General features: G+C 49.3%; 1 protein-coding gene across 2 annotated transcripts; it reads left to right on the top strand.

The window, feature by feature from the left end:
• The first annotated feature begins 24 nt into the window (after window positions 1–24).
• On the top strand, window positions 25–26768 carry SUPT6H (SPT6 homolog, histone chaperone and transcription elongation factor). Of its 2 annotated transcripts, XM_041423111.1 has the most exons (38): window positions 25–241; window positions 1367–1433; window positions 5300–5431; window positions 5882–6034; window positions 6203–6273; window positions 6793–6988; window positions 7684–7768; window positions 8177–8450; window positions 9680–9781; window positions 10029–10142; window positions 10618–10707; window positions 11177–11319; window positions 11559–11710; window positions 12193–12291; window positions 12456–12585; window positions 12687–12837; window positions 13226–13380; window positions 13863–14058; window positions 14263–14402; window positions 14481–14598; window positions 14692–14768; window positions 14897–15032; window positions 15414–15551; window positions 15852–16019; window positions 16692–16819; window positions 17824–18031; window positions 18466–18613; window positions 18848–18990; window positions 19733–19873; window positions 20948–21143; window positions 21267–21505; window positions 21729–21842; window positions 21955–22079; window positions 22551–22663; window positions 23035–23112; window positions 23201–23367; window positions 24533–24714; window positions 24870–26768. In XM_041423111.1, exons 3-38 carry the CDS (start codon window positions 5323–5325, stop codon window positions 25054–25056), a joined length of 5166 nt encoding a protein of 1721 aa, XP_041279045.1. In that variant the 5' UTR covers window positions 25–241; window positions 1367–1433; window positions 5300–5322; the 3' UTR covers window positions 25057–26768. The 2 variants fall into 2 exon arrangements, with proteins under 2 accessions (XP_041279045.1, XP_041279044.1); XM_041423110.1 differs by lacking the exon at window positions 1367–1433.
• Window positions 26769–26964: the final 196 nt, after the last annotated feature.

Raw genomic sequence — 26964 nt, 5'->3', positions numbered from 1 at the left:
CGCTCCGCCCGCCGGGAGGTCGCGGCTCGCCCGCTCCGCCCCCCGCGCTCGCCGCCGCCGCCGCCTCCATTTTCCCTCGGCCCCTCGGGTAAGGCCGTGCCGGGCCCGGCGGGGCGGCGGTGAACGGCTGTCCCTTACCGGGGGAAGGGCGAACCCGCGTTCGTCCCGGCCCGGGCGTCACACCCGACCCGGCGCCGCGGCGGCTCCGAGCCCCGGTGAAGGCGGCAGGGACGTGCCCGAGGTTGGTGTCGGGCTGCGCCGCGGGCCCCGGAGCGGGGATGAAGCGGCGCGGCCGCCCCGGCGGTGGCCGTGGGTGGGGCTGGCGGCAGCAGGAGCGGGAGGTGCCGCAGCCCCCGCCCGCTGCTGCGGCGGGGCCGGGGCCGCGGGGCAGCGCTGGCGCGGTGGGGAGAGCTGTGGGTGTGAGGCGGTGGCGTGGGGAGCATCGGGATGCTTTCCTCGGAGCGGGGAAAAGGGCCTGACCTTCGTTTCTCACCACACTGGTGGTCCTGATCTCCCTGCGCTGTAGGTGTGATTCCCGGATCTCTGCTCCGCAGGTGCGATTACCAGATCTCCGCATTAGGCTTTCCAAACTTCTGTCGAAAAAGCCAAGGGCTTGGGAAAGTCCTTTTGGGTTTAATAAATGACTGAAAGGTGGCAAACGATTGGTGCTCATAGGAGAGTGAGGTTATTGTGGAGCTTCATAGTCATCTCTGCTGTTTTTGTTTTTTTTTTTAATTCCCCTGAATACAATGATGTGGAGAAGGAAGGTTACTCCTTAATTATTTGGGATAACTAAATTGTGAGGTTGCAGGGACCAGATAACACTGGGTGGGAGTTTTAGTGTAGTGAATGAGATATGGCAGAAGGTGTAAGGAAGGTAACAAACACCATAAAATTGGTTCTGTGTCACCTCTTATTCAGGGAGGAGCAGTAGGTGTCTCAGCAATTGCTTCTTTTAAAATTACTTCAACACCCCGTTGTGGCCTAAGAGGGATATTTTGAAATTACTTTAAAGGAGGAGAGAATGAAATAGAAAACATTGTTATGCTGCTGAGTAAATGCTTGGCAGTTTCTGTCCTGGCAATTCTGGTTAGACCATCCCAAAAAGGGAGTGCTGGAATACACAGTGGCAGGAGCAGAGCAGGTTTTTTTGCCAAGCAAAGCCTTCGTGTCCTCACCTTAGGGGAGAAGCTTGCTGTCAGGAGATATGATCCAGGTGCCTGAAGTCGTGGGCAGGTCAGAGAAAGCGAGGAGGGAGCATCAGTTTTCTGTTTCTGACCGGAAATTGTGATGCAGCAGGGCTAAAATAAACAGGCGGAAGCGCTCCTTCACACAACGTGCTATTAAATGTGTCACCCTGCCACAGGACGTGCTGCCACCTGATAGCATCGGCAGCGGTGGGACCAGCAGCAGCATTAAAACCAACAAAGCAGGTATGGGAAGTTCCTGAGCTCTGCTGGCTGCCTGGGCTTTCCCCATCGTTGGTCCCCAATCATCGCTTCCCCCCGTGTTCCTCCCACTGAGCAGGGTGGGAGTGTCAGGTTTAGATGCAAGCTTCAGAAATCTGCAAAACAGCTGTAAAAGCTAAATATAAAATGATGTATTGCTGATGTCAGGGCTGGCGGGCCCCAGTGGCCAGCAGAAGTTCATGTGGGTACCAAGAAATGCCTGTGAGGAAGAGCTCAGCATTGAGGTGCCTGTGAGGGTGGTTTCTCATGGTGTGAGTGCCCTGCAGTGCTTCACAGAGATGTTTCTATTAGGCTCATAAGCTTCAAATCAAAAGATGCCAAAATGATTTTGTGTGAGTTTTGTGGTGGGACACAGCCTGAAGATCATTGCTTAGTTATTGGTGTTAAATCTACACATTCCAGGTCAACCATGGCTTGCCTTTTTTTTTAATTTTATTTTAAGAAAACTGATATTGATTTATCTGAGAAATTCACAGAGAGCTTCAGGGGGTGAAAGAGTGGTGTTATCTTTGTTCGTTTGGGTTTTTCCTAGTCAGACATTTGTTGTCAGTCTTGGACTCCTGTGAATGTACTTGGACTGTGCTAAAATTAATTTCATGAGCATTTAATTGACAAAATTAATAGATTTGGCTTCCTTAGGCTCTGCGTTTTGAGTCTAGTTCCCCAACTCTCTTATTCTCACAGAGCTTTCTGAATCCTCTGCAGTTTAACCCTTTGAAATGTGGCCACGAGAGCTGATGCTCAGTGGTGGCTTTGGCAGCATGGTTCCCTGGATCTGTGTGATCTTAAATGGACTTTGAGTTGAATCATGAAGTGGCAGAGCTTAGAACCATCCCTGCCCAAGCACTCTTCTCTCCAAAAAACCCCACAAAACAAGTGTTAATGTCGGATTGATGTAGGTTTTTTTCCACAAAGGATGGGGAGAAGTCAAGGGCTGTCTTTGCTGCACCCATGCTGTCCTAAAGCCAAGATGAGCACCTGGCTTTGTTGGTTTGTGTATTCACACTGCTATCCTGAGGTTAATTGCTGAACAATAAATATATCTTGCTCTGAGGACACTGCTTGGTTATTCTCTGAGCACCACTGAGGTCTCCTGCCTTAGGTGGCATCCCTGTTGCTGGGCAGTGTCAGATGTTTCTGTTTTCCCTCACCCCACACCTGCTCAGGTAAAGTTCTTGAAGGACTTTTCTATTCCCAGTGTCTGTTCACACACTGGAGGTGTGAATGATTTCTGAAATCCTGAGGTTCTCACCAAGCAGCCCTTGTTGTAAAGGCCCTGCCTCCCCTCACAGAGTCTGCGGCCGATGTCCATCTTGGTCCTGCCCTGATCAGAACTCAATGGTCCCAGTTAGAAGGAGCTTGTGGACTCTGGATCAGTGCCACCGTGCCCTTGAGCTGAGCAAAGTGCAGACACTCCTGCTCAAAACAGCTGGGCTGGCCCAACACTCCTTGGTCCAGAGTCTTTAAACCCTTCTCAGGTCTCTGCCTGTGTGACCACACCAAGTTCTGCCTCTGCACCTCTGCCCACTTCCCTGGCTTGAGTTGTTTCAAATTAAGGCCTCCCTGGCACAGAGGGTGGGAGAGGCACCTTTAATCAATATCTGATTTAATATCTTGTGTCTCTTTTCTGTGCTAAGTGACATCCCTGCTGTCCTGAGGTGAATTTTGCTGGAGCTGAATGCACCTGGGTGGTTTGTGGGTGGTTGGCTTGCGTGGAACCTGCTTGGCTGGATCATTAAATAAGATGGTTTTCTCGAGTCCTGTTTGTTCTCCATGTCCAGACAAATTTGAATTGACTTGGAGTAAAATTGCCACGAGACTTTAGAGCAAGTGATGAGGAAGAAAATTGGAACTGTGAGTTAAACACTTCACTAGCAGAGAATGGTGGAATTGGATGTGGTGCTCTGACAAGGTGGGTTTGTGTATTGATCATGGGCAGGAGATAAACGAGGTTATTAGGCTTGGAAAAGCTCCAGGAAAAGCCACTCAGCCTGCAGGTTTGTGTATGTTAATACACCCTGGTGAATACCTGGAGCAGGAGGATTGGTGAGAAAGTGTGAAGTTGACAGAATATTCATACACAGGCTGGTAAACGTAATCCCTGTTTCTGTATTGTTCATGATTCATCAGTGCCATTTGCATCAGGAACACACATTTAACTGGCATCAGTGCTGCTCTCTGAGGTGGTATTTCTGAAGGGGTTGCTTAAATACAAGTGTTTAACTTCTAAAGTGTCCTCTTGAGGATGGGGATCTCACATGAACCAGAGCAGCCATGTCCTGGCTGGATGCAGAGCAGTAGCCTTGGCCTGATGTGATTTCTGCTTGTCTGGAGCATCCTGCATAGAAGTTGGCCACAGCCACATATTCTGCAGCCAAGGAGTGTGAGCTGCTCTCTCCACTCGTGTCTGAAATCTGGCAGAGGTCTTCCCCTCATCTTTGTTGTGGGTTTTCTTTAATGAGATACGGATGACGCGTTCCTTCGGAACTGCTCGTATTTTAAGACTTAAAAGATCATCCAAGATCAGCCTTGGACCTTTTAACTCTAACTGAGCACTAAGTCCCTGTTTTTCTCCAAGTTGTTGTGTTTGTGCAGCAGATGTGTGGATCTCGGGGCAGAACAAGAAATCTGCACACGAGAAGTGTCAAGGCAAAGCCTTGATCAGGTTGTTCTGTATAGGACTGATTTCCTTCAGCAGGTTGTTTGCAGTGGGGAAATGATTATGGGAATATTTTAAAGGATATTTGTTTAGCTATCATTCCCTGCCATATGGAATTCTTTTCTCGTTTTTTTTTCCTCTGTTGTTTTTGCCTGTTTGTGTGTTGAATTACATCAGATGTAATTTAACATGGAGGTTTTGGCTTTAGATCTGACACCTCTGAACTGCTTTTTGTACTGCTCCTTCCCAAAGGCCTGTACTTCTTCCTGGGCTGGCGTTTTCATCCTCTCAGCCATTTGAGGAGTTCATTTGGTTTTCCTCATAGCTGACTCTTGTAAGGTTCAGTTGTTTTGATGTATGTAAAAAGGAGGTTAAAAAAAACTTCCTTTGAAAATTTCAAAAATATCAGTGAGTTTGTAACCACCAGAAGTGGAAGGCTCAGAGAGACAGAACTTGGCAAACACTTTCCTTTGTGCCAAGCTTGGTTTATGTTGTGTCCAGAAACCCCAGTTGGGAAAAACATCAAACAAAAGGTTCTGGATATAAAAAATTCACTGGTTTTGTAATTTTCTTGTTGCTTCCTCAACTGGATGGAGGCTCCTGGCATGGAACATTCTGGCTGTGGCTCTGGTTTGTGGGCAGCCACAAACCCCCTGCCCCAGCCCAGGACCCCCAGACCTCTCTCCAGTTTGCTGTGTGAGCTCTGCAGAGTCACTCACAGCCAGCAACCGCAGCTCAGTCCAGGCCCTTTTCAGGGTCACCTGGCTTCATTAACTGAGTGAGGATTAATCATATTAAGATCCTAATTAGCTGGGCTGTGTGCCTGACACTGTGCAGCATCAGTGGGAGCCTTCCCAGCGCGTGGGAGGGTGTGGGTGGGATGGAGGCTCTGGCTGTGTGCACGTTCCAGCCGCAGGAGCCGCCGGTGTTGCTGTGACAGCTCCTGCCCTCCTCACCCAGACACGGGTTGGCAGGAGCTGGCAGCTCTTGGCTGCTGCCTAATCTCTGGTGACAGGGATGTCCACGCAAGGTGGACACTGGGTAATTCAGGGCCTCTGTAGCTAATTTGAAACCCTTCTTGCTTTAGCTGCCTTCTCTCCGAAACCTGAAGGGGGAAGTGCTTGTGTTCTGCTTGCTCAGCTGATGCCAGGGATGTTTCATCTTTCCCCAGCTGCTGTGTGAGAGGTTGCAGCCATGTCTGACTTTGTGGAGAGCGAAGCAGAGGAGTCAGAGGAGGAGTACAACCAGGATGGGGAGGTTGTACCCAGAGTAACCAAGAAGTTTGTAGAGGAAGATGAGGATGGTGAGTTTGCTGAATTGTCTGTGTTCATTGCTCTTCTATTCTGTATTCTGTGGCTCTGCAGATGGAGCAATAACTGTTCTATAACAGCAGGGCCATCTGTAGTCAATAATCTCAGCTGTTTAAATGCTTCCTTTACTCCAAGTGCTCCAAGTGGTATTTATAATTGGCAATAAAAAATACGCTGCTTCACCCTCTTGGGGCTTGCAGTCGCACAGTTTGATAGTAAATGGTAAAAGCAGAGGAGTTCTCCCAGTGTGACCACTCCACCTGTTCCCTCTGCAGAGAGAGCACAAGACAAGAAGTGGGGATCTGGCAGGAGCAGCTGGCTGGGTTCTGTCAGTAAAAGCGTTCAGTTAAAACTCTCTGTGGATGGTGTGGAAGAAGATGCTGCTTGCACAGGTCCCAGTGGATAACCAGTAAGTGTCTAACATGTGCTGCTCTTCATCCCAGATGAGGAAGAGGAGGAGCTGAACCTCGATGACCAGGATGAGCAGGGGAACCTGAAAGGATTCATTAATGATGATGACGATGAGGAAGAGGAGGAGGAAGCCAGTGACTCTGGAGACTCCGAGGATGATGTTGGCCATAAGAAGAGAAAGCGCAGTAAGTTTTGTGATGGTTGGTACCATCACAGGCAGGGCAGGGTGTAATGCTGGCAGAGAGCACCCTCTGCCCTGGGCTGCACGAGCTGGGTAAGCTGCACCCTTTTGGGTGAGTGCATTCCCAGATGAGGAAAGGGAGAGTGTAACTTAGCTCTGCTGTCTTCTCTAGCTTTTGATGACCGCCTGGAGGATGATGACTTTGACCTCATTGAAGAAAACTTGGGTGTTAAAGTCAAAAGAGTGAGTTGTGTTCCCATGCTGCTCTTAATGGTCTGGTGTGTTTTAGGACAGGGCAGGGTGGGCTCCAGCCTGGCATGAGCAGACAGTGCCTCCCATCAGCTCCTGCCCTCTTGGAAAGGGAGAGCTGGGTGCTTGAAGGAAGCAGGATCTCTCCCTGCCCAAGTGACTGGGACCTGGTTTCCCAGAGTTTGCAAAACACTTCTTTCTGGTTCCTAAATCTGCTGTGCTCCTCCCTTTCCACATCTTCAGGACAGTCTCATCTTCCATCCCTGTGTGGTGCTAACCTCAAGGTCAGCACAGGCTGTTAAGGGCTCTAAAGCTCTTTCTGAAACATTAGAGTCACATCAACCAGGCCAGCACTGCTGGTGACAACGTGCAAGTGACACAGCTCCCAAGGGGGTGGCTCCTCTCCCCTGTGTGCCTGTGCTGGGCTCCATCTTGCTCCCTCCCAGGTGCCTGCAGGGGAAGTGCAGTGCTGAGCCAGGGATTGTGAGAACTAACAAGGAATTGTCCTTGCAGCAAAAATTCAGGCGTGTGCGGAAAATGTCTGACGATGAGGACGATGAAGCAGAAGATTATGGAAAGGAAGAACATGAAAAGGAAGCCATTGCTGAAGAAATCTTTCAGGATGGTGAAGGCGAGGAAGGAGGGGAAGCAGTGGAAGCTCCTGTTGCTCCACAGGAAGAGGAAGAGGAGGAGGAGGAAGATGAATCTGGTGAGTGTGGATGGTCAGTTATATCCAATGTTTATCCTAGAATTAAAGCACAGGAACAAAATTCAATTTCTCTGAACTAGAAGTATCCAAAAGGCTGTGACCCTGTCATGTCAAAGCTCTTATTGTTCTGATTAGTACAGTCCTTAGAATTAAAAGTTTCTGGGTGACAGGTTTAGTTTGTCTGTCTGAACCACTTTGTGCAGGAGCACGTTATGTGTGCTGATGTTTTGAACACCTCCCCTAAGCTGCCTCAAAAAGTGAAAATGCTTCAGAGGAGAGCACTCAAGGCAATAGCCTTGTGCCTTTAGTACCACATAGCACAGTGCATGCCTGCCCTACCTCTCTTCAGCATCAGCCTCTCACTGCTGCTACCTTGCCAAAAAAGTTCCAAGAATTCTTTCTACTGTCCAAAGCAGCCAGGCCTTTCCTGACTGTATTTTCAGTGCACTGAGCTGCAACTCGGATGGCTTTGCCTGGAAGTTTGTCTGGAAGCTTGTTCCAGCTTGTTACTGTGGTTCAGGCTCCTGGACTGTGTGAGATGGGTGTAGGAGATGCTGTGGGGAGCTGGGCAGACTGACAGCCAGCAGCAGCCTAAGTCTGTGGTGGAGGCTCACATTTGCACTGGCTGAGCTTTGTCAGAGGTACCAGTTCTATATGTGAGTTCCCTGACCACTGAATTGTTTTTCAACGTCCAGACATTGATGACTTCATTGTGGATGATGATGGACAACCTCTAAAAAAGCCAAAATGGAGAAAGAAGCTTCCAGGATACACAGATGCGTAAGTATTGATTGGAAGTTGGCTGGGAGCCTTGAAAATAGTGCTCAACTTATTTGGATCTTGCAACTGCAGAGTGATTCAGCTTGTGGTTGGGTACTGCTGGTCATTTTCCCAGAAGAAACCTGGTAAATTTAGACACAGAGCTTTTAGTGTGTGATTTCTGAAATGTGTGGCTCCTTCCTTTTTCCCTTTTCCCCTGGATTTTTTTTAAGGGATACCAAAACCAGGCCCTTAAATATTTGCAGTAAAGCTCAGGGTTTGTACTTGTCCATGATTTTTTTAGCCTAGGTGGAAAACTAAAGCTTAGACAGTGCCCCTGGCCTCCTCTGTGTGGCCGTAAAGATGTTCTGTGAACTGCACTGTGAGGCTGAACAATGGGGTTGACTTCTTTATATTTTTGCTTTCCAGTGCTTTGCAGGAAGCCCAGGAAATCTTTGGTGTGGACTTTGACTACGATGAGTTTGAGAAGTACAACGAGTACGACGAGGAGATGGAGGAGGAGTACGAGTACGAGGATGAGGAGACGGAAGGGGAGACGCGCGTGCGGCCCAAGAAGACGGCCAAGAAACGCGTCAGTCGCCGCAGCATCTTCGAGATGTACGAGCCCAGCGAGCTGGAGAGCAGCCACCTCACGGACCAGGACAACGAGATCCGCATGACAGACATGCCTGAGAGGTTCCAGGTGAGGCAAGGGGCTGCAGCTCTCCTGGCAGGAAGCGTTCAGGCCCTCAGGCTTGGACCTGCAGGCTGGATGGATTTTGGAATATCTTTTTCCCTCTTTGATGGCCTTACCTGTCAATGTACAGGCTAAAACTGCATTCAGACATATCAGTGACTGTTGTACCTGTGTGAATCTGGGTTTAGCTCCAGTCACAGTTTCCCTGTGGCCACTGGGTGCCAGTGTTGTACTGCTGAAGTGCAGGGCTTGGGCTCTGCTGAGATGGCTTTGTGCTGAGTGATGTTAGGAATCCCTTGAGCTGAATATATGAGGAGCAAAATGCAGTGCCAGAGAAGACATGGGAAGGTTTCTAGCTTACCTCTATGCTAGCCAACATGTAACTGCTGTAACCAGCTTTACTCAAGGTGGTGAGACTTACACTGCTCTCAATACAAAGTGCTGTTTGTGCTGTGAGGAATCCTTCTGGTGTCTCATATTTTTGTCTTAATTTTACACTATATTTAGACTTTGACTGAAAAATCCATCTCCCTTTAGTGTATTTTAATTCTCCCTTAATTTTTTTGACTGAAAAATCCATCTCCCTTTAGTGTATTTTAGTGTAATTCCATGCAGAGGTTTATTACCCTTCTCTGTGAAATGGGGTGTGTGAAGCTGCCACTTTTCCAAAGGACCTTTTTTCCCCATGCCAGTCTGTGCCACAGAAGGAAATGCTGTCTGTGATGGTGGCTGTAGGTGGCCTGTTCACACTTATTGTCATCTTCATGAATGTCAGTGGTGATTAGAGCAGCACCTCTGAAAGAGAAGTGGCTGAGACTGAGTGCCCAGAGAGGCTTTGGAGCTGCTTTATCTTTTGTTACTCTGTGGCTGCAGCAACGAAAGTGGTAGCAGGGCACAGATGGATTGGAGCAGAGGATGTAACTGCAGAAAATTTGGGTGTCTGGTGGGAAGTGGGGATATCCTCACTTGGTTTTCACAGCAGACTTTGCACCATTGCAGGCCTTTCCACAAGCCTTTGACAGGATTGTAGCTGCCTTTATCTAGTGTAAAGCTGATGCAGTTTCCTGTGTGCTCAGAAGGTGCAGACATTGAAGTGATATCCTTGGCACCCCGTAGGTGGGGGTCCCCAGAGGTAACCTGTAGCTCAAAACAATAATTTCCAGGCTTCTTGGAAACATGGCAATGCAAGCCCTGGTGTTGCACGTGCTTGTGCTCATGGTGTTGTCTCTTCCCAGCTGAGATCCATCCCAGTGAAGAGTGCTGAAGATGATGAGCTGGAGGAAGAAGCTGACTGGATTTATAGGAATGCCTTTGCAACACCCACCATCTCCTTGCAGGTAAAGGACTGTGCCTGGGACTTGTTCCAGGGGTCTGCTGATAGGAATGTGGTGCCCAGTCCCCACCTTCATTTCTGGTTTTGAGCAGGTCATTTGACGTGTGTGTCTTCATTTTTGCATCCACAAAACAGAGCAAAAAGGAACACAAAGAAGTTGAAAGAACCACACTTTCTCAGCCTTAACCTGGGGCTGCTCTTTTAGGGATTCAGCTCAGGAGCAGAGTGAACACAATGTGTTTCCTTTCCAGGAAACTTCTGACTACCTTGACCGTGGACAAGCCAGCAGCTTTGGCCGCAAGGGGCCCAGCACCATCCAGAAGATTAAAGAAGCCCTGAATTTCATGAGAAATCAGCATTTTGAGGTAATTTGCAACTTTTCTTCATTACCAAGATCTGTCTCCTTTTCCTGACAAGATTAGCAGGACTGCTGGAAACATTTAGGGCACATAGAAGGGGCTGAGATACCATCCCTGGTTGCCTCTCCTGTGATGCTCCATTGGGAACTGCAACTTATTTTATGTGAGCTGTGGCATTGCAGGTTTTTAAGGCCTGTTTGACAGAGCTGCTGTCATTGTCTTTCCCTGATTGTGGCCAAATTGAGGCTGAATGAGGCGGGAGAATTTCTCTTGAGCCTTGCTTGGTCCATCCAGTCTATTCTCTGAGGTGTTGCCTGGTATTGCAGAAGTTTTTTGGCCTATGTGGTATATTCTTTGGTGGAGTAAGAACTGGCTCATTAGTTTGTTGTCCCACATGGAACAGGAGCTCTGTCTGGGCTCCTGGCTGCCAGGAACAGCCCAGTCCCCTGCTCAGGGCTGATGAGTCTCATTTCTGACCCAGGTCCCGTTCATCGCCTTCTACAGAAAGGAGTATGTGGAGCCAGAGCTGCACATCAACGACCTGTGGAGGGTCTGGCAGTGGGATGAGAAGGTGAGGAATATTTCCATTGCTGGTTCTCCCATCAACATTTGTCTTTCTATCTAGCCTGATACTTCCAGCAGTTTGTTTTGGCCATGCCTGGGGGTTTTTACCCATGGTTTTTTTTGCATTTTTGCTGTCCTATGGTGGTAAAGGGATATCTGACAAAATAAGATTCCAAAAAAATCCTTCTCCTTCACTGAGTTCCTTTTGTGTAGTAACATTTCCTGTCAGCAGTGCAGGTTGCTTGTCTGCTATCAGATCCAAACCTGAATTTTGGTTTTTTTCTGTTATTATAATACATCTTTGAGATGAGGCCTGCCACATGTCACATTTGGTTTTGGCTGTGGATTAAGATTTTAATGATCATTTTGAGATGACAAATATCCCAAAATCCTGGAAGTCCCTGTTTGGGAAGGGAGGAGACAGGTAACACACTGCAATGGGGTGTTTCACTGGAATTCTTTTGTTCCTGTGTCAGTGGACCCAGCTGAAGATCCGCAAGCAGAACCTGACACGACTGTTTGAGAAGATGCAGGCCTACCAATATGAGCAAATCTCTGCTGACCCAGACAAGCCTTTGGCTGATGGAATAAGGGCCCTGGATACTACTGACATGGAGAGGTAGGGTGCCAGGACTTGTATATTCATTCCAAAATTCCTTAAAATGTCCATTGACTTGCCCAAACAGCACAGGCACTCTGGCCACTGCAGAGCACCCACAAAGCCAATAATGAGAAATACTTAAAATTCTTTTGGGAGATAAATCCAAGGGCTCCTCTTCCTGGAACCAGAGCAGGTTCCATGAGTGTTCTGAGCATGACCCAGCTGCAGGCAGGGTGTAACATGCTCTCTTTCTGCAGGCTGAAGGACGTGCAGTCCATGGACGAGCTGAAGGACGTGTACAATCACTTCCTGCTGTACTATGGCAGAGACATCCCCAAGATGCAGAATGCTGCCAAGGCTGCTCGCAAAAAGCAAAAGCGTATCCGGGAGGATGGTGAAGAAGAGGAAGGTTTGTCTCCCCACATTTGATAGTTTTCTCATTGTGGGCTGCTTGAGAATCCTGGTTTGAAAGAATAGGAAGAAAGTTTGGTGAAAACCTATGTGTTTGCACAATGCATCTCTGCTGGTTATTCTATCTCAAGTTAGTTCCAGGTCTTTCAGGCACCTTTGAAAATGTTTAAGGTTTGCCTCACAAGGTGCTGTCCAGTGGAATACGAATGTCACCCATTGTGGCAGGGATGGCATCAGCAAACTTGATGTGTGTTCTAATGTGCAATCTAGAGATGCTCCTATTAAAACTGCAAGAGTGACAATGAAGATAGTGTTTCCGGGGTCTTTTTCCAACCCTGAATAATTTTAAGGCCACTGTTACCTTTGAGATGCCTTTGTGGGATTTAGGGGCTCTGTTTCACAGTGTGTGTTTAATCTCTTTATTGTGCTTCTGACACACTCCAGCTGTCTGAATGCCTCTGTAATGTATCCTTCCTCCAGGTGAAGGGGAGGATGCAGAGGATGATGAGCAGAAGGGGCCTGAGCTGAAGCAGGCTTCCCGAAGGGATATGTACACCATCTGCCAGGCAGCTGGGCTGGGTAAGGCTCTGCTCTGTCCTGCTGAGCATGCAGTGGCCTGGCCCACGTGCTCTGTAGGGTGCTGTGACTCACCTGTGGAAGGAAGACTGGTGGTTTTGCTCACTATTAGCTACAATACCCTTGTCCTCTTGTTTTTTTAAATGTGTTTTTTCTTCTTTTACCAGATGGTTTGGCTAAGAAATTTGGTCTGACACCTGAGCAGTTTGGAGAGAATCTCCGAGACAGTTACCAGCGTCACGAGACAGAGCAGTTCCCTGCAGAGCCCCTGGAGCTGGCCAAGGATTATGTGTGTAGGTCAGTGTGGGGGGGTCTCTGTGGAGTTACTGTGGATGTAATGCAAGTGGGAGGATCTGGGGGCATTCTTGTAAGGCTTCACGTTGCCTTTTTGCCCTCAGTCAATTCCCAAGCCCAGAAGCAGTGCTGGAAGGAGCTCGGTACATGGTGGCTCTGCAGATCGCCAGGGAGCCCTTGGTCAGACAGGTGCTGAGACAGACTTTCCAAGAACGAGCTAAAATCAACATTTCACCAACCAAAAAGGGGAAGAAGGTAAGGAAGGGAGCTCTGACTCTGTGGGTCAGTTGAGGGAAGGATCTAAATAAAATACAGATGCTTGTTCTCTCATGTCAGTGGCAACTCTGAATAAATCTCAGAGCAGCACTGAGCTGGGCTGTTGCAGAGCCCAGCACAGCAACGTGCTGCATTTTTAGTCTCAGGATTTTACCAGATGAGATGTATCCTTCAATTATGGAAACAGTCTCTGTTTCTCTGGGACTGGAAAGCAATTCCACTGTGTCCTGCTGGGGAAGGAAATGCAGACTGGCAGGCATAGGGCTGAGGGGGTATTGAATAAAAACCATTGTCTGCTGTGGCATAAAGAAGGATCTTTCTTCATGAATACCCTGTGTGCATGCTGACTGTCTCTCCTCTTTCCCAGGATATTGATGAAGCCCACTATGCCTATTCCTTTAAATACATGAAGAACAAGCCTGTGAAGGAGCTGAGAGATGACCAGTTCCTGAAAATGAGCCTGGCAGAGGATGAGGCACTGCTCACCATAGATATCAGCATTGACATGAAAGGAGTGGAGGGGTGAGTTCCCACTGGCTGTGCCATCCCTGACTTGACAGAGCTCATGCATGCAGTGCTCTTTGAGCACCTCTGTAACCCAAATTACTTCTGAAAGTCATGGCCTGGTAGTTTCCTGCACCTCAAAGTCAAGCAGCCTCTCAGGGTCTTGCTTTCTTCATCACCTTATTGAGAACTTTAGCAGACATCTGTCTTACTCACTTGAAAGCAAACGCTGAAACCTTGGGATTTTTGCAGAAGACGATGCTTGTTTCTCAACCAGCTTAGTTCCTTCCCTGCTCATCTGAGTGGCCACACTGTGCAATATGGTTGTGATCTGTCTACAGCATCACTTCAGCAGCTAAAGCAGCATTGGATGGGAGGGTTGGCTCTTCCCTAGTTTTTCCAAGCAGCTACCCGAATCTGAGGTGTGCAGGAATCTGCCAGTGATGGGTCCATGCAGCTGTCTGGGGCCTTTCTCTATCTCCTCCTCTCCTTTGTTGCAGTTATGGCAGTGACCAGACATACTTTGAGGAAATCAAGCAGTTCTATTACCGGGACGAGTTCAGTCACCAGGTGCAGGAGTGGAACCGGCAGCGCACCATGGCCATCGAGCGCTCTCTCAACCAGTTCCTCTACGTGCAGATGGCCAAAGAATTAAAGAACAAGCTCTTAGTGGAGGCCAAGGAGTATGTCCTCAAGGTGAGATGAGGCACAGCTGGGCTTGCAAACACTGGCAGCTCTGAAGTGTTCTGGGGATAGCTCCTGACACGTCATACACACGTTCTTGGGGAGGAGGCAGAGTCAGGGATTGAGTCTGGTTCAACTTCCCCTCCAGAGGAGGGTTATGCCAAGGCCCCTGCAGGGATTTTCTCACTCCTCTTTGTCCTTTCTCTGCTCTCCCAGGCTTGCAGCCGCAAACTTTACAACTGGCTGAAGGTTGCTGCATACAGGCCAGATCAGCAGGTGGAGGAAGATGATGATTTCATGGATGAGAACCAAGGGAAGGGGATCCGGGTGCTGGGCATTGCCTTTTCATCAGCCAGGTAGGAGGGAGGGAATGGTGTCTGGATGCATGTCCAGCTTTAGCAGTCCTCCATGTCTGAGTGATCTCTCTTTGACAGGGACCACCCTGTGTTTTGTGCCCTCGTTAATGGAGAGGGTGAGGTGACAGATTTCCTCCGACTGCCACATTTCACAAAGAGAAGGAATGCCTGGCGTGAAGAGGAGAGGGAAAAGAAGGTGAGCCTTGGTGCTGTCACTAAGGTGAATGTAGGTGGCTCAGAACAGAAACCCTCTAGCTTTTCTACTCTGATTTTCTACTTTCCTTTCCAGGCCCAGGATATTGAAACATTAAAAAAATTCCTCCTGAACAAGAAGCCTCATGTGGTGACAATTGCAGGCGAGAACAGGTCAGTCTTTGTGCTCCTTCCACTTGCCAGTCTCTTTGCAGTCCTTTCCTTGTGCCTGTCTACATTTCACTATTTCCAGGACCCAGCTCTATGCTCTCCCCTCAGTCCCCTTGGTTGTGTCTCCCTAGGGATGCTCAGATGCTGATGGAGGATGTAAAGAGAATTGTTCATGAGCTGGACCAAGGGCAGCAGCTGTCCTCAATTGGAGTGGAGCTGGTGGACAATGAACTGGCCATCCTCTACATGAACAGCAAGAAGTCTGAGGTGAGCCCTCCCTTAGTCTGTTTCTCATTCGTGCTGTGTCATCCTCCATTTGTTGTGCTGGCCTTGCATCATCCTCTGTCTCATATGATCCATCTGGACAGTCACGTACTGATCTTTGGATCAAGGCAAAACATCTTAGGCTTCCCTGAAGAGATCAGCACCAGCAGATGCACAAAGTGGATATTGATGTAGTTGGAAATTAGTGAGATTGCTCCATTACTAATTGCATAAGAGCTCCTGGGAGCCTTTGACCTCAGCTTTCTTTGCCGTGAGCACCAAGTGCTTCCTTGCTGCAGTCCCTGTCTGATGTGTCTTTGCTGCCTGTGGTACAAAGTGTGAAAGCCCCACGAGGGTTTTCCCTGGCTGTGTGTCCTGTTGCAGAATGAATTCCGGGATTACCCCCCTCTGCTGCGTCAGGCCGTGTCCCTCGCTCGCCGCATCCAGGACCCCCTCATTGAGTTTGCCCAGGTCTGCAGCTCTGATGAGGATATTCTCTGCCTGAAACTCCACCCTCTGCAGGTAAATTTTCCTTGGGCAAGAAAGATCCTTCTCTGCAAGAGAAAGCAGCCTGTGAGGCTTTGCTTTCAAAGAAAAGGTTTCTGTGTTAAACTTGTGCAAGTTCTGCCTGTTCTGTGCCATATTCAGGCTACACAGCACCTTCCTTTTTTTTTTTTCTTCTTTCTCATATGCCTTTAGGCTGTTCTCAGGGGTAGCTGAGGTGCAACACAGCTCCTGGGTGCCAGTGTGTTGTGTTTGGCTCGTGGCAGAGGGTTGCACAGAGCCATCTTTTCCAGGGCTAACACCTCTTCTCTCTGCCAGGAGCACGTGGTGAAGGAGGAGCTGCTGAACGCGCTCTACTGCGAATTCATCAACCGTGTGAACGAGGTGGGGGTGGATGTGAACAGGGCCATTGCTCACCCCCACAGCCAGGCTCTGCTGCAGTACGTGTGTGGCCTGGGACCACGCAAAGGCACTCACCTGCTGAAGGTAAGGAGGCTTCTGGGCCTGCCCACAAAAGCAGCACATCACCAGCACTCTGAGTGCTCAGGAGGTGAGTCAGGATCCATGTGCCAGGTGCAGCTGGCAGCTCTCTGTTGATGTGTGTTTTTACCTCACTGCGCCTCGCCCCGAAGCTACACCTGGATTTGTGTCCTTGAGAGACACAACCAGCTCAGCAGATCTATCAATCCCAGCCAGCTCCCAAACCCACAGGAATGGATGTGCTGTCAGAGTGTCAAGACACCTCCACAGTGTAGAAAACACGAGGCAAGAAGCCAAGTCTTTTCCTGAGAGTTGGAGCCGTGATGATGTGGAATCATCATCTTTCACACAATGTTGAGACACTGGCAGGGAGCAACAGCTTAAGAGTTGTGATGGGCGTGTGTCAGATGCTTTAAACACTGCAGTGTGAATCCTCTGCTTTTTTTCCCAGACAAAAACAATTTGGGTTGGAAAGGACCTTAAAGATCATCTAATTCCAACCCCTGGCCATGGCCACAGACATCTTCCACTAAAGCAGGTTACTCAGAGCCCCATCAGCCTGGCCTTGAGCAATTCCAGGGATAGGAAGCTCACAACCTCTGTGGGCAATCTTGTGTTTGAATAGCAGGTTTATACTCTTGCCTCTCTCAAGGTTTTTATTCTTGCCTCTCTCTGCAGATCTTAAAACAAAACAACACCCGTCTGGAGAACAGGACCCAGCTGGTCACGATGTGTCACATGGGACCCAAAGTGTTTATCAACTGTGCTGGCTTCATCAAAATTGACACAGCATCACTGGGTGATAGGTGGGTGTTGGGTTGTATTTGGTGTCCTATGGGGTGTGGGGTCAGTGTAAGTGACAGGGTGACACAGTGACCTTCCCTGAGTCAGTGTTCTCCAGAGTTTCTGTGTGGCCCCTCTGACTTTAGGCCAAGTTCAGGTATTGCTGGTTATTAATCTGATTCTTACAGGCAGCTAAACTTGCACAGCAGCAGTGTGAAGTGCAGAAAATTAATTATATGGCTTGTTCTGGTGTGAAGGACTCTTTGTGGTCAGGAGGAACTAAACTAAAACCAATTGTTCCCTAAAATAGTTGTCATGGAGTCATCAGTAACCCATGGGCACTTCAGCTTAGTTTCTGCATGGTCCTTCCAGCAGTATTTTATTTTTCTAAAGTTTCAAACTTGCGAAACAACTCACCAATTTGGCTTCCTCTTAAACCAGTAACAATACTGGGAAGTTTATAGAGCATTAAGTTACTTGTAACTGCACAAGAGGTGTTTTGAGGACAGCTGTAACTGTGTTTCTGAACCTGACTGCTTCGCATGAAGGGTTACTTACTAGAAACATGCTTTCTCCTGGGTTTTTTGCCTTTGAAAAGCAATGTGAGAAAGAACACCTGGCTGAATCCCTACAATGAGTGATCCAGCCCTGCTAGATGCCTTGATTCTTGCAGGATACAAATCCCAGAGCTGCTGGGGGTAAAGTGTAGCCCATCCAAACAGCTCATTGGCAGCACTGAATTTTTGTGAGGAGAGAAGCTGCAGAGAGCTGTGTGCTCCCAGAGCAGCTGTAGTATGCAGGGATCAAACCCACCCAGCATCCAAAATACCTGGCTGTGTCTTTGGAGCTGCAGACTGGAGTTTGCCAGGTCTTGCCTTGGCTCCTGTTGGTTTAGCAATGAATAATTCAGTGTCCTTTTCGGAGTACTTTGTTCCGTGGAGGGCAGCAGTGGTGCTCAACAAAGTGCTTGATCACTGAGCTGCAGGAACACCTCAGAGCCCTGATCTGAACATTGGTTTTGTTTCAGCACTGATTCCTACATTGAAGTCCTAGATGGCTCTAGGGTCCATCCTGAAACCTATGAATGGGCTAGGAAAATGGCAGTGGATGCCCTGGAATACGATGAGTCAGCTGAGGATGCAAATCCTGCAGGAGCTCTGGAGGAGATCCTGGAAAACCCCGAGCGCCTGAAGGACCTGGATCTCGATGCCTTTGCTGAAGAACTGGAAAGACAGGTGCACTGGGGGTTCCTGGTGCTGAGAAACAGAGGGGAAGCTCTGCTGCCCAGCTGAGATGCTCATGTTTTATAGCTTTATCCTTTTTGGGAGCTGGGCATTAGCTGTGCTGTCGTAAAATGTATAAATGGCCACAATAGAGCAGTCAGTGTCTGACAATGGCATGCAGTAAATGCTTGCAGAAAGTACACTTGGGGCAGGGAACAGTAATTAACCACTTAAGCTCTTCTCCCTGAATTTTTTTCTGAATATGTTTGTCCTTTTGACCTCCTCAACATCCTGTGACGGAATTTCACCGTTTGTTGGTACCTGCTGCATTCCCCTTTTTTAAATTTGCTATTTCATAATTTGCTTGAGTTCTTCCAAAACTTACACTGGATTCTCTACTGACCTTCCTGCTGCTCATGCCTTTATAACCTCTGAATCCCACACAGGGCTATGGTGACAAGCACATCACCTTGTATGACATTCGAGCTGAGCTAAGCTGCAGATACAAGGACCTGAGAACCCCGTACCGTTCTCCCAACACAGAGGAGGTCTTCAATATGCTGACCAAAGAAACTCCAGAGACATTTTACATAGGTACACCCCTGTTCACATCCCTGCTTTCTGTCCTCCGGAGTTGACACAGGATGTGTGAAGGTGGGGCAAAGGGATCTTAGTGAGTGTGGTGCTGTGGTGGAGTGTGAAGCAGCTTTTCAAGTACTTGGGTGACCTCCTAACACCTTCATGCATGAATAACACCCTTAGATGGAGGGAACTGCCCGGCTGTGCAGTTTTTTCATTCTTTCCTTCCCCTCTCCCATCACCCCACAGGTAAAATGATCATCTGCAATGTGACTGGGATTGCCCACAGGCGCCCACAGGGCGAGAGCTACGACCAGGCGATACGGAATGATGAAACTGGCCTTTGGCAGTGCCCCTTCTGCCAGCAGGACAACTTCCCAGAGCTCAGTGAGGTGGGGCTGCTTCTCCTGCCTTTGCCAGGGGCCTGCTATCAGCAGGAATGTCGTGTGGGGTTGTTAGGAGACAAGGAATCAGAGCCAAGATTGTGTCCGCAGTGCCTCAGGATCCCAACCTGATGTGGCCTTTGGCTGTAAATAAAATCTGTTGCACTTCTCACTAATTGCTTCAGTATAGATTTGACAGGTCTTTTATGGCTACATTATGGCTTTTAGAGTGAAATGGACCTGGGGCTAAGCTGACCAGTTCTCTGCAGATAGATAGAGTGTTCTTGTTTGTGGTCTGGGATTGTATTTTATGCAGAGAAATTGCCTGTGACACTGAGAACAGAAGGCTCTGCCACCTTCTCAGTTTTAAGAACTTATCTGGACCACCTGCTGCTTAATGCAGCTGTACTTTAGGTCCCTTCTACACACTGTGAATTCCAGCCTAGGTAATCCGTGACTTTAAACCCCTATAGTGTTCATTAGAGACCAGCCCTGGCTACAGGCTGGTGTTCAGGGTCTAAAAATGTTCTGACCTTCCTGGTTGCAATGTCCCATAAGCTGAGCAGAACTGGAGGAGGAAGATTGCATTACTGGGTAGCATTTGTTGAAGTCTTCTGTCCCCTGCCCTTCCACAGGTCTCTGCTGGCTGCACCACTTTGCTGACACAGCTTTTGGACTTGTTTTGACTATGAACTGCTGGGGCTATTTTGTTTCCATGCTGAGTGATTTATTTTCTTTTGCCTTGCTCAAGGTTTGGAACCATTTTGACAGCGGTTCCTGCCCAGGTCAGGCCATTGGAGTGAAGACACGTCTGGATAATGGTGTTGCTGGCTTCATCCCAACAAAATTTCTTAGTGACAAGGTGGTCAAGAGGCCAGAAGAAAGGGTGAAGGTATGAAAGCAGTGGATTTTCACACTCCCAGCAGAGCTGGAAGAACCTGGAGCCAATACCAAAGACTCAGAGTTTGGTTAATAACACTGTTTTTAAATGAGTTTTCCGACCTTATTTTCATGTAAGGACTTTAAATCAGCAGGAAGTTCAGGTTCTGGTTAGTGTCCTTGTCCCACAGTGCAAATCTCCCTTGGCAGCTGGTGGGACCCTGTTAATCAGTTAACACGTTGTGCTGCAGGAGGATTTATTGTTGTCTGGCTGGAGTCTGGGTTTAGGAGACCAGAAGGCATTCTAATGCAGAGCTGCCCTTTGTTTCTGGCTTTCTAAAGAGTTCATAGAACTGCTTTTGGACAGGCAAGGGTCATTTTCCCTCTTATAGCTTTTTCTTCCCTCTCCATTAATTTGTGGAGCTCATCAGAGTTACTGGTCCTGCTCAGGACAGGGATTGGGGTTCTTAAAGAAATGGAATAACACCTTTTTATCACATTATGGAATAGTAGTTTAACATCCTTGCTGTCTTTTGGAGTCCCCAGCAGGCCATGCAGGTGATGGATAATCCTGTAAGCTCAGAGGTCTCAGCATTTCTTTAAAGAGTTATTAATTAACTTCATCATGGTTAATTGAACTAAGACATTGCAGTTTTTGTGGGGGGATTTTCTGCCTCACATTTTATTAGAGCAGTCCTTTGGATGTCTGCTTCTGAACACACATAACTGCTTTCTTGCACATCTTAAAGTCCAGTTTTGCTACTCCCATTGTGAAAGATATTTGAAATAGAAAAGGTGATTGTCCTCGCCCTCCAGACATGCAGCTTTCTGTGTGGTGTGGGTAATAGATGTGCTGGAGAACTGATCATTTTCCCCTTAATCTCTTTTGATTCTGGTCATTTTTGGGATCAGTTGACTTCCAGTTTGTGTAGAAAGATCACTTTTAAAGGTTGTATCAGTCTGAAGCAGCTGAGGTGATTTGTACCTCCTCAGTGTCAGCAGGATCCACATGGATTGTTCTGTAGCACAGGGATTCTGGTGTATCAGCCAAACCTGCTGCTCACCTTGGCCTGCTCCTCCTCTGCAGGTGGGAATGACTGTCCACTGCCGCATCATGAAGATTGACATTGAGAAATTCAGTGCAGACCTGACCTGCAGGACCTCAGACCTGATGGACAAGAACAATGAGTGGAAACTGCCCAAAGACACCTACTACGACTTCGACTCCGAGGCAGCAGATCACAAACAGGAAGAAGACATGAAAAGAAAGCAGCAGAGGACAAGTGAGTTCTCTTAATTTCTCTCTCCCTTGTAATTCCAGCCTTCCCAGGACAATCAGCACAATTAGATACAGTTGCATTAAAGCAGTTCCTCTTGGAAGGCTGAACATTCCCTTTGTTCCCCAGCGTACATCAAGAGGGTAATTGCTCACCCATCATTCCACAACATCAGCTTCAAGCAAGCAGAGAAGATGATGGAGACCATGGACCAAGGGGATGTGATTATTCGGCCGAGCAGCAAAGGGGAGAACCATCTGACTGTCACCTGGAAGGTCAACGACGGCATTTACCAGCACGTGGATGTCCGGGAGGAGGGCAAGGAGAATGCCTTCAGCCTGGGCTCCATGCTCTGGATTAACACAGAGGTAAAGCCCTGCAGAGCCCCCCTGGGAAGGGGAAGGACTTATTTTACAGGTTGACACAGCCCTTTTGTCCTTGTAGCTGCTTCCACACTCTTGGAGAGTAACTTCCAATACACTCTCTGGATCCTTAGACAATACTTGTCTCTTTTCTTTTCCTCAAGCCTTGCTGTGCAGAGTGCATGACCAAATACACCCTAAATATCTCTTTAAATGTGTTTGTTCAAAGGAGTTTGAAGACCTGGATGAAATTGTTGCTCGTTATGTCCAGCCAATGGCTTCTTTTGCCAGAGACCTGTTGAACCACAAATACTATCAGGACTGCAATGGTGGAGACAAGAAGGTGAGACAGTCCCAGGATGTGGTATCTTCTTAGGAAGAGATCCATGGGCTCTGTGTGCTGCTGAAAATGTGGGCTTCCCTGGAGCATTTATCTTCTTTCTCTCTCTAATTAGAAGCTGGAAGAGCTGCTGATAAAGACCAAGAAAGAGAAGCCAACATTTATTCCGTACTTTATTAGTGCCTGTAAAGACCTACCTGGTAAATTCCTCTTGGGATATCAGCCTCGAGGCAAACCAAGGTAAGTGAGAGGCAAGCCCATCATCTGCACTGAGTACTGCCAGTATCCAACCTCAGCTGACTGGTGCCAGTTTTTCTTCCAGCTCTGTCAAAATCCCTGCAAATCACACCTCCTCTTTGCCAGGATTTGGCCTCCTGACAGTGGAGGACCCAATTCTAGCAGTAAATCTCACCTAGGAGACTCCCATGTTTCTTTACCATCTGGCTGCCACAAGCAGCACTGCCCTGGGCTGTGGGTGTTGTAGGAGTGTAGGCAGGGAAGGGTGGGTTTTTCATGGAAAGGCAGATTTGTCATGGAAAGGCAGGGTAGTTTGAAGTAATTGTTTGAAGATAAAGTGCCTTGGGTGGATCTGTGTGTTCATTATCAGTGCAGCTGTTGCCTGTGGTTTTAGTCCGTGCCTGTTCTGAGTGTGACCTGTCAGTGAGTGGCTGACACAGCCTGTGATGTCTCCTGCTGTCCCTGCTCTCCCAGGATAGAGTATGTGACAGTGACACCAGAGGGATTCCGCTACCGGGGCCAAGTCTTCCCTACTGTGAATGGACTTTTCCGATGGTTTAAGGATCATTATCAGGACCCTGTTCCAGGTGAGCAGCCTAAAACTTCAGTGCCTCAGCTGTTTGTTTATCACACGGTACCAGGGACAGTTATTAAAGGACAGTTCCATCTTCCTTGTCCCAAAAATGTGTCCTAGGATTTTTCTTATGTGTGGGAAGTTTCCAAGCAATGCTTGAAATGTTTCGCTCCATGCACCAACCCACTGAGAGCTCTCCTGAGAGTTAATCTTTCATCAAGTGGGCTGTGCAGCAAAGTCTGGACCAGTCCCTTTCCTCCCCTTTGTCTCCCCTACCATACAATCCAGCACACACCATTCCCTGGTAACAACTTCCAATCCTGAGTTTCAGACCAATGGCTGCTCTTCCAGGAGAATTAATCTACCTCTTGGTGTTTTACACAGGTATCACCCCCAGCAGCAGCAGTCGGACCAGGACTCCAGCCTCCATTAATGCTACTCCAGCTAACATCAACCTGGCAGGTCAGTGCAAGCCATTCCCGGCTGGAATTGGGATGTGAGCTGCTCCTCCAGGCTCCACTTTTCCTAATGTGGTGTGTCTCCCTTGCAGACCTGACACGTGCAGTGAATGCTCTACCACAGAACATGACCTCCCAGATGTTCAGTGCCATTGCTGCTGTGACAGGCCAGGGACAGAACCCAAATGCCACCCCAGCACAGTGGGGCTCCAGCCAGTATGGCTACGGGGGCAGCGGAGGCGGCAGCAGCGCGTACCACGTAGGTGTCACTTAAACTTCTGCTGGCTTCTCCTGGCTGCTAGAAACCTCTGGGAGCCTAAGGAATCCCTCATTGCCTGGGGTCCCCAAGTCCTGGTTTTGTCCCTGTGGTGCTGCACAGGCTGGATTCTTGAACCAGGTTTCCTTTTGCCTCCCGTGACTGGAGAAATGAGGCACATAACACAGCCCTGCTCCGGGGGAGTTGGAGCAAGGAGCAAACTGGTCTGGCCCCCAAGGAATGTGGCAGGGTGGAGAGGAGGGATCCAGCAGTGAGGGCAGACAACCTTCTGATTGTGCCCCTGAATTGGCAACGTGAGCTGCCAGTGGAGGAGATTAGCTGGGAAAGTATGCGCTGAGTTTGCAGGGCTTTTCAGCTCAGCGCTAATCTCTGAGCTGCACCGGTGGGGAACACCTCAGCCTGACCCAACACCCAGGGGCTTTGCAGGGAGTAAGATGGAATTGGACAGCTTTGGCTCATGGTGAAGCCTTCCTTGGTGTGCGCCTGCTTCCAACCCACTCTGCAAGCTCCCAGCTGGCACCAAGGCAAATTCCAGCTGCGGAAGGACTGAGGAGCCTGGGTGCAAAAAACACACCCAGCTGTTGCAGCCAAAGAGATGCTGCAAGACAAGGCTTGCAGGGAGGAGTGATCCTCCTTTAGAGCACCTTGGGAGGCTTTCAGGAAGTTTGGCACAGTAAATGCTGAGCTGAGGATAGGCAGGGACTGTGGATAACACGGTATTAATCATCAAGACATCTGAAAAAAAAAAAGGGAGGTGAGCACCAGGAGGCAAAGACACTAAGCTCTTCATGGGACAAGAAGCCAGCTGGCTTGGGTTGTGGGAGGGAGCCATCCTGGGAGCTGCTGCACCTTCTCTGCAGCCTGCAGGGGAAGAATTTAGCTGTTCTTCATGCCTACTGCAGGATGTCATTGCTGCTGGCTTGCCCCAAGTGTCTCCTGTGCCCCTTGCCTTTGCTTGGCTCCAGTATCTCCCCTTGGGTGAGCAAGGAGGGCAGGCTGTGCTGGCCCAGCTCTCAGGGGAGCAATTGTGCTGTGCTCAGCAGGGCTGGGGGCATGCAGAGTGAGGGTGGGCACCCTCCTGGGTGAGCAGGGCAGTGCAGAGCCCCCCCAGCCTAGCAGGGTCCCTGACAGCCTCTGCTCTCCACAGGTCTTCACAACTCCAGCACAGCAGCCAGTGGCCACCCCTCTGATGACCCCCAGCTACTCCTACACTACTCCCAGCCAGCCCATCACCACACCCCAGTACCAGCTCCAGGCCAACACCACACCCCAGTCCACCCAGTCCCAGTCACAGCCCTCATCCAGCTCCAGGCAGAGGCAGCAGCCAAAGTGAGTAGCTCTGAGTGCTCCTATCCCTGTCCTGTCTCCATTGCTTTTCTTGGTTTTTGTGGAAGCTGCATGATGGGGTTACTTCCCCCACGAGGAGGGAGGGAGGGCAGGGAATTTTTCCCGTCACATCTCACGTTGTCCCCCTGTCCTTGCAGGACCAACAGCCACGCTGCCATCGACTGGGGCAAGATGGCCGAGCAGTGGCTGCAGGAGAAGGAGGCTGAGCGGAGGAAACAGAAGCAGAGGTTGACCCCCCGCCCCTCTCCCAGCCCCATGATCGAGAGCACGCCCATGTCCATCGCCGGGGACGCCACGCCTCTCCTGGATGAGATGGATCGATAGGACCTGACACCCGACACCTCCCCTCTCTTCTCCGAGGAAGGGGGAAGGAGGGGGAACAATAGGAAGCGACTTCCCTTAGACACATAACTCCTGTTTTATACGTCGTGGGATGGTGGGAAATGACTCTTGGTGATGTGCACCTGAGCGAGAGAATAGACTTGGCAGGGCTGGTTTAAAAATATATGCTATATATAAGAAAAATATATCATAGAAAGGAATGCTGCATCGGCCTCTGCGTTCTAGGCTCCGGTTTTGAGGCACCTTGGAAACTTAGCTAAGCAAACATGAGGTCAAAGGAGTCTGTCCTTGTACATGCACAGCACTCTGCTTCCACCCCAAAGACTGGGAAGCAAATGGAGCTGAAAGTGCATTGCCCTGGAGTGAGCCTGTTTCCTTTGGATTCTCCCAAACCCTGACTGTCACCTCCCCTCGTCCCGAGACCACAAAGCAAAGTCGTGGGGGTTGTGACAAACGAACCAGAGTTCTCACAAATTTCCTGTTGTTGTTTGCTCCATGTTTTCCTGTGTGACAGGCTCAGCAGAGCCTGTGCCAACCCCAGCTGTGTCTGGAGGGGTCCAGCACAGCAGCTCGGGGTCTTGCTGGAGATGCAGCTGTCGTACCAAAGGCTTGCTCTCTCCTCTGGCTTCTTTTGGAACAATATTTATTTAGTTTTGACTATTTTTTTTTAATCAGACTGCGAAATAAAGCGCCAGCCTGCGGCAGCTTCCCCGGGACAGACACGTGGGATGAAGCAGCACGGAGCAGCCCGGAGTGCATGGCCTCCTCCTCTGTACCCGCTTCCCTGCCCAGCTGTAACCAAGAGGGGTGAATAAATAGAGTTTTTACTGAATGCTAGCTCAGAGGTTTTCTGCCTGCAGCCTGCCCTTCCCTTAGGATTTGCTCAGAGCAGAGTTGCTTGGTGGAAGTCGATGCTCCTTCTGCCTTTGTTGCTTGGTGTTGCCCTCTGTGTGCTGCAAGTTTCACAGAGGAGCTGATTTCTGTTGTTAGCAAATAAGGTTTTGTTATGGATGCACCACATGGAGACATCACACTGACATCGGGGGCACCTCCCTGTGGCTGTTGGGTAGGGAGAGACATTGGGAGAGGGATAAAGTCGATAAAGAAGCAGCCCAGTGTGCTGCTCCTGAGGGATTGCCCGCATGGGAGAGACATTTCTGAGAGGGAAAGTTCCTGCTGCACACACTCTCCCCTCTCCTGCTTTGTTAGTAGGGATTTTCTATGGAAGCAGAGTCTTTGTTCCTTCCCAGTGCTCCTGGTCAGCCTCCTTTGCTAGGAAATGAGCAGGAACAGCAGATCTTAGGAAACAAAGCTCTTCTTTGCATGTAAATGCTCCTGAAGAATGGCAGCGACCCGGGAGACAAAGCAAAGCTCTTTGCACAGAGAAACGCAGGTCCTGGCTTCAATGCCATCCCCTCTGCAGTGCTGAGGGGGTGACAGGGTCCTGCTCCTCCCAAAGCCACCCAGGCCCGTGGGGAGAACCGTGGGCTGGGGCCCACAGCTCGCAGGTCTCGGGTGGACGAACCTGGCGCTATTTTCTTATTTCATGAGACTGTACAATAGGAATTTGACTGGGAGCAGCTCCTTACTGGTTGGACCTGAAAGGGGAGGCTAGTTGTGTGTTGTTGCCTCCTTTCTGGCTGTCTTTGTTTTTAGTTTTCCCTTGCTGTCAATAAAAGTTCTACTTTTGGGAAGCTGGTCCGCGTGCCCCCTGTCCGTGCTTCCTGCCGGGATGCTGTGGCTGCCACGGGGGCTTTGCACCCAGAGAGGAAGCAATGCCTTCCTCCACCCTTGGTATTCCCCCCTGGCCTCGGGTGATCCGCTTATTTCAGGGATTTGGGATTGCACTGCACGCTCCTCAGTGTGGGGTTTGCTGTCTGCTTGGCTCCT

The sequence above is a fragment of the Onychostruthus taczanowskii genome, unplaced genomic scaffold, assembly GCF_017590055.1.
Source record: "Onychostruthus taczanowskii isolate IOZ18803 unplaced genomic scaffold, ASM1759005v1 scaffold75, whole genome shotgun sequence".
Taxonomy (NCBI): domain Eukaryota; kingdom Metazoa; phylum Chordata; class Aves; order Passeriformes; family Passeridae; genus Onychostruthus; species Onychostruthus taczanowskii.
This window is presented reverse-complemented; position numbering and strand designations above follow the sequence as displayed.

Coding starts and splice junctions, on each gene's coding strand:
- SUPT6H (XM_041423110.1), top strand. CDS start 5,323: ATGTCTGACTTTGTGGAGAGCGAAGCAGAGGAGTCAGAGGAGGAGTAC. Junction 11,320..11,558: donor GATACTACTGACATGGAGAG/GTAGGGTGCCAG, acceptor CTCTTTCTGCAG/GCTGAAGGACGTGCAGTCCA. Junction 15,033..15,413: donor TGAACAGCAAGAAGTCTGAG/GTGAGCCCTCCC, acceptor GTCCTGTTGCAG/AATGAATTCCGGGATTACCC.